Source organism: Macrobrachium nipponense, chromosome 40 (assembly GCF_015104395.2).
Source record: "Macrobrachium nipponense isolate FS-2020 chromosome 40, ASM1510439v2, whole genome shotgun sequence".
Classification (NCBI taxonomy): Eukaryota; Metazoa; Arthropoda; class Malacostraca; order Decapoda; family Palaemonidae; genus Macrobrachium; species Macrobrachium nipponense.
The window spans coordinates 30463135-30478134 of NC_061101.1; the positions used below are offsets into that span (position 1 = coordinate 30463135).

Sequence of the window (15000 nt, forward strand, 5' to 3'; positions counted from 1 at the left end):
AGAAAGTCATTCTGAATATGGGATAAAGGAAGCAGGGAGACGATTCCAAAGCTTTGGAAATGAGGAATATAGACAAGACCCCCAACAGAGCCTCAGTAAAGAAATAACATGGCATGACTGAAGATTAGAGTGATCCCAAATATTACGCAAGATCAATTTGTCAACAGACGAACTTCTATTGGTCACAGGTGGGGTAGTAGTTGGTCGGAGGAGGAAGGGGAGTGAAGATGAAGAGGGGGGGGGGGTGAAGGAACCAGGGGGGGCGACGTGAATGTATGAAAGGAAAGGGAATGAAGATTGGAAAGGGAAGGGAAGGGGAAGGGGAATGGGGAAAGAAAAGGGGAAAAAAAAATAAAGGAATGGGAAAGGAAAGGGGAAAATGGGAAAAAGGGAAAAAAAACAAAAGAATGAAGATGGGAAAGGCGGGGAGGGGGATTGAAGATGGGACGAGGGGAAAAAGGAAAAATGGGAAAATGGGAAGGGGAGAATGAAAAGACAGAAGAAGTGAAGCTGGGAGAAGAAGGGGAATGAAGATGGGAGAAGAATGGGGAGTGAAGATAGGAAAGGAAGGGAAATGGAAAGAAGGGGAAAATGGGAAGCAAGGGGAGTGGGAGATGGGAAGAAAATTGGAAGGGAAAGGGGGAAGATGGAGAAGGGGGAAGTGAAGAATGAGGGAAAGGGGTGGAAGGATGGGAAAAGGAAGGAATAAAGATGGGAAAGGAGAAATGAAGCTGGGAGAAGGGGAATGAAGATAGAAGAAGAAGAAGGGGAGGGAAGATGGGAAAGGAAAGGGAATGAAGATGGAAGAAGAAGGGAATGAAGATGGGAGAATAATGAAGTCAAGGGGGGGTGGGGGGGGGTGGGGGGGGGGGGGGGCGCGAAGCAAGGGGGCCAGGGGAAAAGAAAATGAGGGTCAAGTCCCCAGGACGTCGTCCCCTGTCAACTGGCTGCCATCGCAGCATTTGTTCCTGATAATGTCCCCCCCCCCCCCCCCCTCCCACCCGCACACGTCCCCTCTGTCCGAAAAAGGAATCTTATGGAGCTCCTTCCGTCCGAGGGGTGAGGCCTCACCCTCGCAGGGTCATTCAGGACATCCGGAGGCTTTTTATAAATCTCCATGAGTCTTCATAAAAAAGGAAATTTATGATAAAGTCGCCACTTCTTGGAAGGTCGTCCCATTTTCACATCGGGGTTACCTAAACGACGCATTAAATACGCGATGGATGAAGGGGAGGTGGCGACAAGATGCTCTACAGGTAATAATAATACATCATGGAAGTATCCTGTAGGTGTTTCTAGAAAAAAGCTCCATGTAGGAATATTACAGTTGCTACGAATATCAATCAAGAAATGAAGTGGACAATGATTTTGTGGTATATATTACGATTCATAATGAGACCTTTACCAAGTCTGCTGAGCACTCATTTGAGCGCCAAAAATAAAATAAATAATAATAATTAATTAATAATAATAATAATAAAATTAATAATTAAATAATAATAATAATTATGCTGGAAGACGACATTTATTAATACAGGTTTTATTGAAAATAATGACTATTTCAGCCTCGTTTATTTTGCGTAAAAATTTCACATTCTTCTTATTACTGACTTTTCTTCTGTTCCCAAGTTGACGTTTTAATACCCAATTTGAGCACAAAAGAAAAGTCAATAATAAGAAGAATAGAGAAACTTCTATACAAAATAAACGTACAGAAATAGCCATTATTTTCAATAAAACCAATAATAATAATAATAATAATAATAATAATAATAATAATAATAATAATAATAATGCAATGGGGTTGCGAATAAATCGTTCAAAGCAAATTAAAGGCAGTTTCAACACAACACGACATTAACGGTATACGCGATACAGGGTAATTAAATAAAGCTAATTACAGTGAAAACATAATAAGCGGACACCACAGAAACAGATACCAACCTTACGTAAAAGTCCGGTTCACAGGGATACAGCGACTATACTGCTTCCCTTAAAAGAACTCCAATTACATAGCAAAAGGTTTCCACATTACCAAAAGAACAAACACAAGTGCAACAATTCCGGGTGTTACTACATCACACCCATACCTGGAAATACTTAGTTATACTTTTTTTTCAGCAACGAATCTTTATCCTTCAATCACGAAGTACTTTAGTTACTTATAATGGCAAAATGTACTTAAATCACACAAAATTAAATCGATAGATTGGCATAAAAATGACTTTTATGAAAATGAAAAATGTAAAATTAAAACCGAGGTTTATTTAGGCGCCATTCCGTGCGTGTGACTATTCTTATTCACTTTTACTTGAGAGTGGATAAGTTTATGACTGCTTTAATTAAGAGAAAGGGCGGAGATTCTTGGTGTTTTCAACAATACTTTCTTGGTGATGATGACGCGGCTCTGCGATCAGCATAAAAGACTGGCTTAAATAATACCTGTTGGTTACCTGCTGGAATAGGCCACCGGGGTAATGAGAACCTTGGTAAAAACCCTCGAAATTAGGCCGGTATAAACCCGTATAAACCCAGATTTCCATCAAGCACTGGCAGAGCTAAATTTTGTAGGCCTAGAGTAATTGGCCTGGTGCTTAATACCTGTATGGATGGAGTTATGCGATAAGTCGGTGTTTTGGCGCTAAGTTGTAGGATCATGATTGGAGCGCACAATGGTTGATGTAAACAGATGATACGGCAGTGACTACGAAAAGTGAATAAAAGCTGCGTCAACTAGTCAAAGAATGTACAAATTCTGCGTTGCATGAAAAAAAGTCCTGTAATTGTGACGAACAGTAATGTTACGAGGCCAAAATGACAACCAGAAGGTTGAGGCAATAAATGTCCGCAAGAACCGTAGGTGAAAGGAAACAGTTAATTAGCCTAGGCACAAGGGCGTAAATATATCAGATGGTAGTACGATGAAATAGGAGGTGGTTCAAAAAGCAAGTGAAACAAGTTAACAGGACGTGTGGAAAAAACAGGAAGGTTAGTTGGAGTGCATGGAAGCCAAGGATGGAATTATAATGGAAGGTTAAGTCAAAACTCCTTTATGGGGGTGATGTGTGGATATTAACATAAATTTTTTTTATAGACAGAGGTTGAAGCTATAGAGATGAATGGTTTACCTAACATTTGTGGTATAAGGAGACCAGAGAAGTTGAAAATGTGGAGTGCTGTATATGTGGAGACAAGTAAGAAAAGTTATAAAAATGTCAGCGTAAGGTCAGTGTTCGGAGATAATTCGGTCATTTGGAGAGAATGGACAATGATAGGATGGTGGAAGGAGGAAATATACGGAGCTTCAAAAAGGAAAGAGAGTGGAAAGCTTCAAAATTACTGAACAGGAATAACCTTAACATCCAAGAAGCAAGACACTTCCTGCAAGAGAGGTGAAGGATTAGGAACACATAGGGGCCGATGTAGTGGAAATTTTCTGTACAAGGGGCTCATCGTTAACTCAACAGTATGGCTGTGGCAGCGATAAGTGTCTTGTGTTTTCTAGGGAGCTACCCTTCGGTCGGAGAAACGCTTAGCGTTCAAAATCAATTTACAAGCGAGTTCGGGCGCGCGCACACAACTATATTATGTATGTAAGTATCTATCTATATATATATATATATGTGTGTGGGTGTGTGTGTGTGTGTGTATATATATATATATATATACTATATGTATAACGCTTCATTACAAATCACTAAGATGTAATATATATATATATATATATATATATATATATATATATATATATATATATATATATATATATATATATATATATAACGCTTCATTACAAACCCCTAATCTAGTTTTACAGCCAAACCGTCTACAGAGATGCCATTAGGCGCCATTACGTAACAATTAAGTCCGCTATAAAGTTATACCTTAAAAGCCTTCCCTTCACGTAAGACTGTTTTTCTTTAATCCCCTCCCGTGTTTATTTCTGTTAAACAATCTTTAGTTTTCGTCTATGAGACTTTTATCCTCTGCGTTGACAAGTTTTCTTTTATCTTGAATGTAATTTAATTCTACGTTAATTTTACGGTTTCCACTTCAAGTTTACTTTAAGAAGCTGGGTTGAAAATACAGGCGTCGCATTAGGGTTAATTTTCATCTTAAACATAATTTTCACTCTTCATTTATCGTTTTTTTTTATCCTCTTTCTACGTCCTTTAAATAAACTCCAACTCACTCAAGAAATAAGTTGCCCTTATAAATATTTAACTCTATTCAGAAGTGGGATAATGTAGAAAACAAAAGACCTTATATTCCTAAATTGTTATTCCTTGAATAAGTTATACGAATTACATAGATAATTATGGAACTACTTTATGAATGCTTGCTCAAACACGATTAACCAACAAATTGTTAAGAGAGAGAGAGAGAGAGAGAGAGAGAGAGAGAGAGAGAGAGAGAGAGAGAGAGAGAGAGAGAGAGATCTACGACTTTTCTGCTTTTGGCCCAACTTTTGAACCTAATAATAAATAAGAATAATAATAATAATAATAATAATAATAATAATAATAATAATAATAATATACTTTATTTCAGTTCCTGGTCATAGAAAAGAGACCGAACAACTAAACTCATAACATCACAAACAGTGAAGAAATTAATTTAACAATAATACAAGTGGTATTCGCATGGTAATTGTGGGTTAAGCAAGTTACTGAACAGCAGACTTAATCGAAGTAGTCATATATACAGAAAAGGATTCACAGCGGTAATAATGATAGCAGTCGGTGCGAGGGAAAAGAAAAAATCAATGCTACGGATGAGAAAAGTAAATAAGATAATAGGAAGTAACTGAAACAGTGGCGTTAATAGTACACGCAAGGTACAAATAATAACACGGGAAGGGGGAAAAAAGTAACAAGGGAAGGGCCCCCCCACAAAAAAAAAGAAGTAATATAAACATAACATTTTTATACACATCAGGGCAATAGAATGGTCAACAGCCAAACGAGACAATAATACAGACGTTATGTAGTAATAATAATAATAATAATAATAATAATAATAATAATAATAACAACAACAACAACAACAACTAAAGCGGTGCAGAACCAGGGAAACGAATAAAAACAGCTTTAGTTTTCCGTTGCGTGTAAAACCATCGAGTTTCGGCACTAACAAGCATAAGTAATATTGTCTTTCCAAAATTCCACCATTTTCATCTCGATTCGCTGTTTAGTATTATTTGGATTAACGGAAGGCTAGCTACTACTTACCACTGTATTTTTATTGTGAATATTGAACAGGCCACAGAACTCCTTATAACGGATTTTAAAAGCAAAGTCGTTTTCAAAGAACATACCCCAAGCACAATGGTGGTGAGATGTGTTTGTTAGACACCTGTGAATCCCATGAATAACAAAGTGTAAAACATCTGGTGTTCTCTTCCGTAAAGTTCGTCCATGTGGAGCATCCAAAGACATTGTAGTACACACAAAACCAGCGTTTGGTTCCCGGTTACGGACTGGAATGGAATATAGAGTTTATGCCAAAGGCCAAGCACTGGGACCTATGAGGTCATTCAACGTTGGAAAGGAAACTGAGAAGTAGGTATAGGTTTGAACGGTGCAACACGAGGGAAACCTCGTAGTTGCACTTTGAAACACTTGTTAGGAGAGATTGGATGGCAAGATAGAAAAATAGAAAAAAAAATAACATGAATAGAGGTACGTTAAAAGGAATGAAAGGGGTAGCAGCTAGGGGCCGAAGGGACGCTGCAAAAAAAAAAAAAAAAAAAAAAAAAAAATTATTAATGCCTACATTGCACCCCGTGAGGTGCACTGACGGCACTAACCTCCTACGGGGGTTTCCCGGTAACGGGGTAAATATCCTTGCAAACACATAGCTTGTCGTATACAGCTTACGTTGCCTCTACGGCATCTTCCTCGGTCCTTCATGATAATGAGCCCCAGATACGGGAATTCATGTACGAAATACGAGTGGTGATTCCGGAGGCACAGTGCGGGTCTTCAGAGTGTCTGACCGTTATAGGAAGCAATGGTATACATTATCATAATCAATAATTCCGAATTCTTCTGCGTACCTATACAGGAGGGATCGATTAGTTGCTTGGGTCCCCGCAATTTTTTCGGGTCAACAGAATAGGTACACACTTATAACGACGACTCCGCTAATGACCCATTCCAACCAACTTTGTAAACTACGGTCATTCAACAAGAAAAAATATCAGCTAATATTCTTCAGCCACTAAGCGTACTTTATTCTCTTTAATATATGAGAGGTGCGTGTACAATCATATGTATATGTACATAATTATAGTCTACATAGGTAAATATAATGTATGAAGAAAGAAGATTTACCGAAATATTTTAGGCAAGGTTTCGTCCACAATATATATATATATATATATATATATATATATATATATATATATATATATATATATATATATATTATATATATGGGTTCTGTAGCTCATACATAACATAGAATCCTAGCTCGTTGATACATCCCAGCGTGCAGCCCATCAGTCGACCCAGCTGAACCAACGGTAAGTTTGAGCAAAAACTGGACATATGGCTCGCAACTTCATTCCCTCTAAAGACTTGCTGAGAACCCAAAAGGTTATATATATATTTTATGGAGACCTGTTTACAACGGAAAAAATAAAATACGAATTAATCAAAACAATAAAGCCCAGAAAACATCAATATTTATATACTACTGGTCGTTCTATCAGGGAAGCTTAAGAAACCCTGGGTTTGGTCATCACTCGGAGAGGTGACCAATAGGAAAAGCCAAACGCCGACGGCACATAGCCCTTTGAATATCCATATGACTGGACCTTAGGCAACCAAATTTACCCTGTAAATATTTGGTAAAAGGAACAATGCGTTTGCCTAAAAAGTTAATATATCATTTCAAAAACCATTGGCCATTTGGAAATATTCTACAACATCAACATTTATTTGAGTTCTGTTACACGGAATTTTCAATGTAGTGAAAAGAGAGAGCGCTTTCTTTGTGTGTCTTAAATCAGAGAGAGAGAGAGAGAGAGAGAGAGAGAGAGAGAGAGAGAGAGAGAGAGAGAGAGAGAGAGAGGTCCATACACAAGTTAAGCTTCTTTCTGGATATAAGATGCTTACAAGATGTTGGAAGTGCCCTTACAAGTCGACTTCCTTTCGTTGTCAAATCCTACTTACGGAGTGAGAAAAAAAAATGAATAAAAATAAAACTCGCATCTTAATTCGTTGTAGCCACAAAAAGAGACTGAGAAAAGAGGGAACCCAGAAAACTATTCACACAGCATTTGTTGGCGAGAGAGAGAGAGAGAGAGGAGAGAGAGAGAGAGAGAAAAAAGTCATAAATACAAGCGCTAAAAATCAAAGAAAAATAAAAGAGAGCGAGAGAAAGTAGGAGCGAGAAGTAGAAGAGTAAAAAGGCGACTAAAATATTATTGCAGAGAGAGACGAGAGAGAGAGATGAGAGAGCTATTTTGAAGAGAGAGAGAGAGGAGGAGAGAGAGAAGAAAAGCATAAAACCCATGCGACTAAAAAAAACTATGGAAACAAGAGGAGAGAGAGAGAGAGAAAAAATATAAAAAAAAAATACTGACTAAAAAATTTAAAAGAAAAACGTAGGAAAGAGAAGAGAGAGAAGGAGAGGAGATGAGAGAGAGATAGAGAGAGAAAATCGACGGGAGAGAGGAGAGAGAGAGAGAGATGCATGCATCGCGGCGAGTCTATAAAAGCTTATTGATGTTTTTCCGCTTTTGCAGGTAAGAGGAAAGCGTAATATATTTTGATTATAGGACCTATAATAGGAACAGTCTATCTCAGTCACAGCCACCGTCTCTTCTCTCTCTCTCTCTCTCTCTCTCTCCTCTCTCTCTCTCTCCATTTCATTTCCAAGCGCTGTCAGAGGACGAAGTGGGGTTCGTGGAAGAGGAGAAATGGATGGATGAGAGAGAGAGAGAGAGAGAGAGAGAGAGAGAAGAGAGAGAGAGAGAGAGAGAGAGAGAGGAAGAGGGGACGGAGATAAGTTGCTTGTATGTGGGGATTTGAGGTGTGCTATTTATAAGGGATTTACGCCCTCTTAATGAGCCCAAAAGGATCGAAGTAGGAGTGTATTTGGCGGAAGCGCTTTGGCTTTCAACCAGAAAACGCCTGGCGTACATGGGAGAGGGGGGATGGGGGACCTTCCCCCCCCCCTCCTCCCCGACCATCCGGGCAACCTTTTACCACTTAAGAGGCATCGACTCCATTTCCCCTCTGAGCCTTAATGACCCCGACGGGAACGCCGCGGCCAATGGCGAGCGGCCCGAGCCCTCGCTCTCCCTGAGCCGTGAGGGCATCCTCTTCGCAGGCGACCAATGGGGGAGGGGTCGATCAGTGTCTGGGCGGGACTGGCACTCGATGGGAGGAGTCTGCGGGAGATTGGGCGGGGCTGCCTAAAGGCGATAGCGCGAGCTGAAGGACTGGTCAAGTCGAGATATCTCCCGAGCAGAGGCAACTTGTGCGTGATTCTCTCTCTCTGTCGCTCCACCGCCTGGAATATAATTTCCCAAGGGAACGCGCTTTTAACGTCCTCGGCAGGCACCAGAGGAGCACCTACGCCTTCGTCCATCTTCGTCATGATTACGGTAAGTACTCGCTCCCGGGGGACGTCGCCCTTCGGGTGATTTTGCGGATGATATGAGGAAGAGTGAGGTTTGCTCTTTTTTTGTCGCGGTTCAAAAGATGGCCCGCGGCTCCCATCTTCTGTGGCACCCCAAGTTGGCCGTTTAAAATGGCAACCGTTCTCCCTCAGACACTCATTCCGTCATCGTGGTATTTTGACATTTTGCTTATGATCATTTACAAAACAAAATGTCCGTCATGCCAAGTGATATACTATCCAATTTCTGTGACGTTCAGGTGATACTGAACGACGAAATGCTTCGAACTTCAAAAGCCTTCCTTAAGCCAAATCTTGTCAATCAATTACATAAATGAACATCTTATAACACGTGAAAAAATGAATTAATGAAATTCCCATCCCACGTTATTTTCTTTCCTTACATACTGAAAAAAAGTTCATTGCTACTTTCAGCATCACTTAACTAACAAAGGGATCAATTCAATTCGGTTTGGACAAGTAACGTTTCGTGGTAGTGTGTAGGTACCCCCCCCCCCCCAAAAGGGGTTTTAGTATTACTCCAGCCCTGTCGCACCCCTAAATAATAATAATAATAATAATAATAATAATGGAAAAGCTGATTCAGCAACGAGGACAATACCAAATACAAGTCATATCCTTAAATAGCTTTTAAAAGCCGAAGTTCAATATATATCACTTGAGAATCACAAGCTGGGATTAGTACATGACCCTTGCGTATACGGGGCCTTTTATTATCTCAAAGGGCATAACGGATATGACTGACATCGTAGAGATAACAGCGCACGTAATCCCAGACATTATCGCAAGATTCCCCACCTGCCACCGGGAAACCTGACTCACGTTGTTTCGATCAAATTGCTCCAACGTTTATATAACAACCACTCAGTATAAACGATCTCTACGAGAGCCCACAACGTCACTAGAAGTGAACATTTTTAGCCTAGACAACATGAAAATCATCAGTAGTTCCACATTGTGTGTGATTATTCAGATGAACAAAAAGCCGTAACAGATTCATTCAAAACATCATTGACACCGATGCTAGAAGAGTTGCAACTCTGTGGGAAATATCCATGGAAAAAATTGTTTATCTTCGATGATAAGAGCTAAGAATTGGTGTCTTTCTCCCAGCTCATCTTAAACCATTATAGTCGGTCCAGTGAAGCTCTCGAAACTTCAATTGGGTCTTATGTCTGTTTATCTAATAATAATAATAATTATTATTATTATTATTATTATTATTACGTTTTCCTTGATATCTCCCAATTAACGACCTAAGGCCTTTTCATGTTTTTTATGGTCCGCTCTCTAATTAGTTCTAATGAAAGTCAAATGATGCTAAGCAGATTTATATGTATGACTTTGTTACGGTTAAAAAGTCGGGTAGATAACTGTTAATCATTTTCGTCCTAATACGTCAACATTGTCACATCACGTAATGACGTCGCCCATTGACATTACAATTACAATTATACAACCCATTCAACTGTTTCTGCTTTCTTACTACAGAGTTTACTGCGCCACAGTTTTCTCATATATATTACACTAGTTATTATCCCTGTTGCTACAGACTCATTACCGTTATCATAATTGAGATTTGTAACTACAAACTCCACACAGATCAATAGCAACCATTCTTTTATGTCGGTGACAACCAGCAATTATTATTATTAAATATATTAGCTATTCTCCATACTGTAACTCAATTATCTATCTCCATAATGTTTATGAACGGAAATGAAATGTACCCTGGTGTGTGTATATATATATATATAATATATATATATATATATATATATATATATATATATATATATTATATATATATATTATATATATATGTATACATATATATATGTGTAGTCATATATGGCATATATGTATGCATGCATATATATATAATATATATATATATATATATATATATATATATATATATATATAGATACATACATACATACATACATACACAAACAAAGAATGAGAATTCCAATTAATCAAGGCATTTATTTCCTCCTGCAGGTGCAGGAGAAAAGGGCCGCACCGGCCCGGGGATTCTCAGTTCGAGACCTTCTGCAGCTACACGACGCTCCAACGCCCTGCCCAGGTAAGCTGAAAATCAACCTACTTGTAATGAATATAATGTAAATTGTAACGACACCTTTTATCCACGTGTTCACACGCAGCGGGGTGCCACCATGCATTCAAAGTAAATGATGTCGAATCTCTTCATTTATTTAATATAGTTCTTTGCAGCAAGGTGAATCCACGAAAGGCATTATACCTTCAACTGTTGAGTAAATTTATAAATATGTATTTAATAGTATATCTCAATTAATTTATGCTGCGTTATAACTTAAAATGTTGAGTAATTTTATAAATTTGCATTCAATACTATATCCCAATTCATTTATTTATATAAATAATGAAGGTCATGTTGCGTTCTCACATTTTTTTATAATCCAAACATATGGCTAACTGAGTATTCGTGCGAGTGTGTGTTCATATAAACGCCTGCATGCGTGAGTGATTACACTTAGCAATGTGCATTTCATTTGACATCAAATAACGTATAATCTCCGTCCACAATCCGTATATTTAATGTAATCATATTTCCTGATTTGATGAGGAAAAAAACACCACAAATAACTAAAACATTCAGCTGTTAAAATTGTTTTCATGTTTTGTAATCATCAACTTGATCAAATGACTATTGCACATCTGGTCGAATTTACACTTAAAAAAACCACACCTACTCATCACAGTTTTGCTTGACCATGATAACAACGCTAAGCTAACGAAAACCAATAAAAACAAAACAATTTTATTATCAATAACGATGTGCATTTACTTGATCCCAGTCTAACTGGGTCTTCCTTCCGCAACAAACAATATATACTTATATGTATCAAGTCACAAATCAAGCAACAAATATATAAAGTCTAAAATCGAATTCGCTATAGGTCGAATCCCGCCGGTGACGAAGCACTTATCAGTTATAATTCCCTTTGGGTACAGAGAACTGGATGTTAAATGATATTATGTGTGGTTTAATATTTGTGAACATATATAAAGTAACGCGTGCGTATGTTTGTATATACGCACACATACAATATACGTATATAGATAGTGTATATATATATATATATATATATATATATATATATATATATGATATATGTATATATATATATATTAATGTATATTTGTCAACTCATAAATAAATAGCCTATACATATATGTACATACGTATTATATAGTGGATATAATATATGTACATATATAATGTATATTTGTGTATCAATATGAAATGTAGCCTATACATATATGTACATACTTGTTATCCCTCTCTCTCATCTCTCTCTCTTCGTCTCTCCTCTCTCTCTCTCTCTCTCTCTCTCTCTATATATATAATAAATATATATATATATATATTATAATATATATATATATATAATAGATATATATATATATATATTATATATAATAATAATTTATATATATATATATATATATCCATATATATACACACATACATGCATATACATACACATGTATATCTGGTATATTCCATAACACCAATGACCTCCTAACTTCGTGGTTTCCTCACTATATTTTGGATACGCTCACCGCTACAAGGTAATACCAAAGCGGAAAATAATTACAGAGCAAAAGCAATACCATTCACGATGCCGAAGTTGCCGTAGCCAAGCGTGTTATCATTATCACTGAATCATCATCATCGCGAGTGAAACCATTTAACATGATGATTCACTATGATATTCATGATGGGAATAATGAATAAATAATCTTCATTTTATTTTTTTCAACCGCTCACAAGGTAGGAGTACTTTCAAACTTTGATGTTATCCTGGAGAAAATATAAATAATAATAATAATAATAATAATAATAATAATAATAATAATAATAATAATAACAGAAACAGAGGATGGCTGTGAATGACAGGAATTTCAATGAACGCCGGTGCAGTTTTTTTCCTTGTGACACAGCTACATCTGTGATACAATGTGCCGAATTTCATTATATACTGAACGAATGTTCTATTATTTTGAAATTTTCCGAATATGAGAAAGAAGAGAAATTATTTCTGTACATTATCCCAGCTGATGACTGAACTTTGAATATTATTCGGAGGTGACACTACCGTTCTCTTGCACGCACGTGAAATCGAGTGTTGTTAAACAATTAACAAATAAAAAAATAAATAATAAAATTCGTCTTCGGCATTTGAAAGATCTTGAATGTTCTTTGTACGCCACTGATGTAATTATCTTCATTACTTCATGCTATGCATATTTTACGACTTATATTATAACATTATATATATATATATATTTATATATATATATATATATACTCTATATATATATATGCGTGTGTGTGTAAGTGTGTGTGTGTTGACTTTATCGTTCTCGTTGCTAAATTTTTACCATTTCTATATTGGACTCCTTTCTTTTAAAAGTACCCTGGAAATAAACAACAATTGTAAACGATGAACACACAAGCTGATATTAATTAAAAGTGTCGCACGCTGATGTACTAAAACAGAAATGCATTTGAAACGCTTGGAGAATAAACAATAAGCTTCCTGTCGGCAGTCTCAGACAGACAGCTATAATTTCCAACACGAGAACGGGTCGTAAACACTTGTGTTCGCTTAGTAACGATCAACAAATATCTGGCCGCTCTTTCTCCTGCACTGATGCTCATATGCCACGCCAGCCTTGCGCAGAGACGCTGATAATTGTATGGTAATTACATGAGGCCTGTTTTCACTTTCATTCCACACCAATTTGATGGGTTGACAATGCCGTTTATATAATAAATATATATTTATAAATAATAATAATAATAATAATAATAATAATAATAATAATAATAATAATAAACAGGACAGCACGAAGACTGGAAATCATTTCATCTTATGATTTACACCTACGTTTCGGGAATCCTTTCCCATCTTCAGGGCTATAAATAGAATTAATTTTTACAATATTAAAAATTATGCTAAAATAAGCTAATGATTGATTATAAGACATGCAGTTTTGTCATTAAGCTAAAAGAAAAAGAAAAACTACAAAGCGACTTCAAGCTAAAAGTATATTAAAACGCTGCATAACTAAGTAAAATAACATCAAATTTTACTGAGGTATGCAATGTTTTAATTTACTTTTAGCTTCAAGTCGCTTTGTAGCTTTTATTTTGCTTTTAGCTTAATGACAAAAGTATATGTCTTATAATCATCAGCTTATTTTAGCATACATTTTAATAGTATAAAAATCAATTCCATTTACAGCCCTGAAGATGGAAAAGGATTCCCGAAATGTGGGTGTAAATAAAAAGAAGAAATGATCTCCAGTCTTCTCGCTGTCCCGTTTATTATCAAACTTGAGCTCACCAGGAGCGAAAATCTTACAAGATATATATATATATATATATATATATATATATATATATATATATATATATATATATATATATATATATATATATATATATATATATATATATATATATATATATATATATATATATATATATATATATATATATATATGACAAACACGTGAGTGGCAGAACAGTTAAGAGAACGCCCAGATGTGATTTGTTCATCAGTCCTAAGTGAACACAAGTGTTACTGCCTATTCTTGTTATGACAACTTCTGTTTCAGAGAATCAGGTTGAGCTCTTATTCGAATCTGATTCGAAATTTGTCTAAGTAACTGCGCGGCGCTTATGGTGTGAAGTTTCTGTGTTCTCATAATTATCCAAGATTATTTATTATGATTCAGGTCTTGTTAATGACAGCAGAACACTAAGCAAACACCTGATTAAGTGAAGTGATGGGCGCCTGGGGGAGCCTGCGAGCGCGCAGGCGCGCAGGAGCGAGACGGAAGCCATCTCCGGCCAAGGCCTTTCTCTTTGAAGGTGATCATGCTCCTCGTCATCACTGGGTAATCATTACTTGGTAATCATAGCCCGCGATTACCTTATCACGATGACTCGGTCATTACCAGGTGGAACTAACACCCATTGACAATAACACAGAGCCCGTGTCATCGCCGGCCTTATTAACCGTTATTATTACGCCTTGTTAGCGTTATTATTATGGGTGTAATTGCTTTTTTTGGCGATCGTAAACGCCCACCGGTGAAGCCAGAAGTGATTAATTCCCGTGATTAGAGCTCCTCGCCCCTCACCCCCCCAATCGCCCTCTCGTTCCTTCCTTGCAAGACAAGATACCGACGCTATTGTCGCTCTATTTATTTATCACTTTTTTTTCGGGGGGAGGGGGTTTGTAGGCTGGGGCTGGAGAAGGGGGTTAAGGAAGATGTTGAAGGATG

General features: G+C 37.0%; 2 protein-coding genes across 4 annotated transcripts in view; one reads left to right on the forward strand and one right to left on the reverse strand.

Annotated features, from left to right (window-relative positions):
• Positions 1 to 15000, reverse strand: part of LOC135212056 (heparan sulfate 2-O-sulfotransferase pipe-like) — a 441937-nt gene that overhangs the window by 288895 nt on the left and 138042 nt on the right. The window lies entirely within an intron of this gene.
• Positions 8473 to 15000, forward strand: part of LOC135212329 (homeobox protein Nkx-2.2-like) — a 17156-nt gene continuing 10628 nt past the window's right edge. Inside the window, exons 1-2 of the mRNA XM_064245738.1 lie at positions 8473 to 8617; positions 10657 to 10741. Coding sequence (XP_064101808.1) covers positions 8609 to 8617; positions 10657 to 10741 — 94 coding nt within the window. The 5' untranslated portion in view covers positions 8473 to 8608. The remainder of the gene's footprint in view (positions 8618 to 10656; positions 10742 to 15000) is intronic.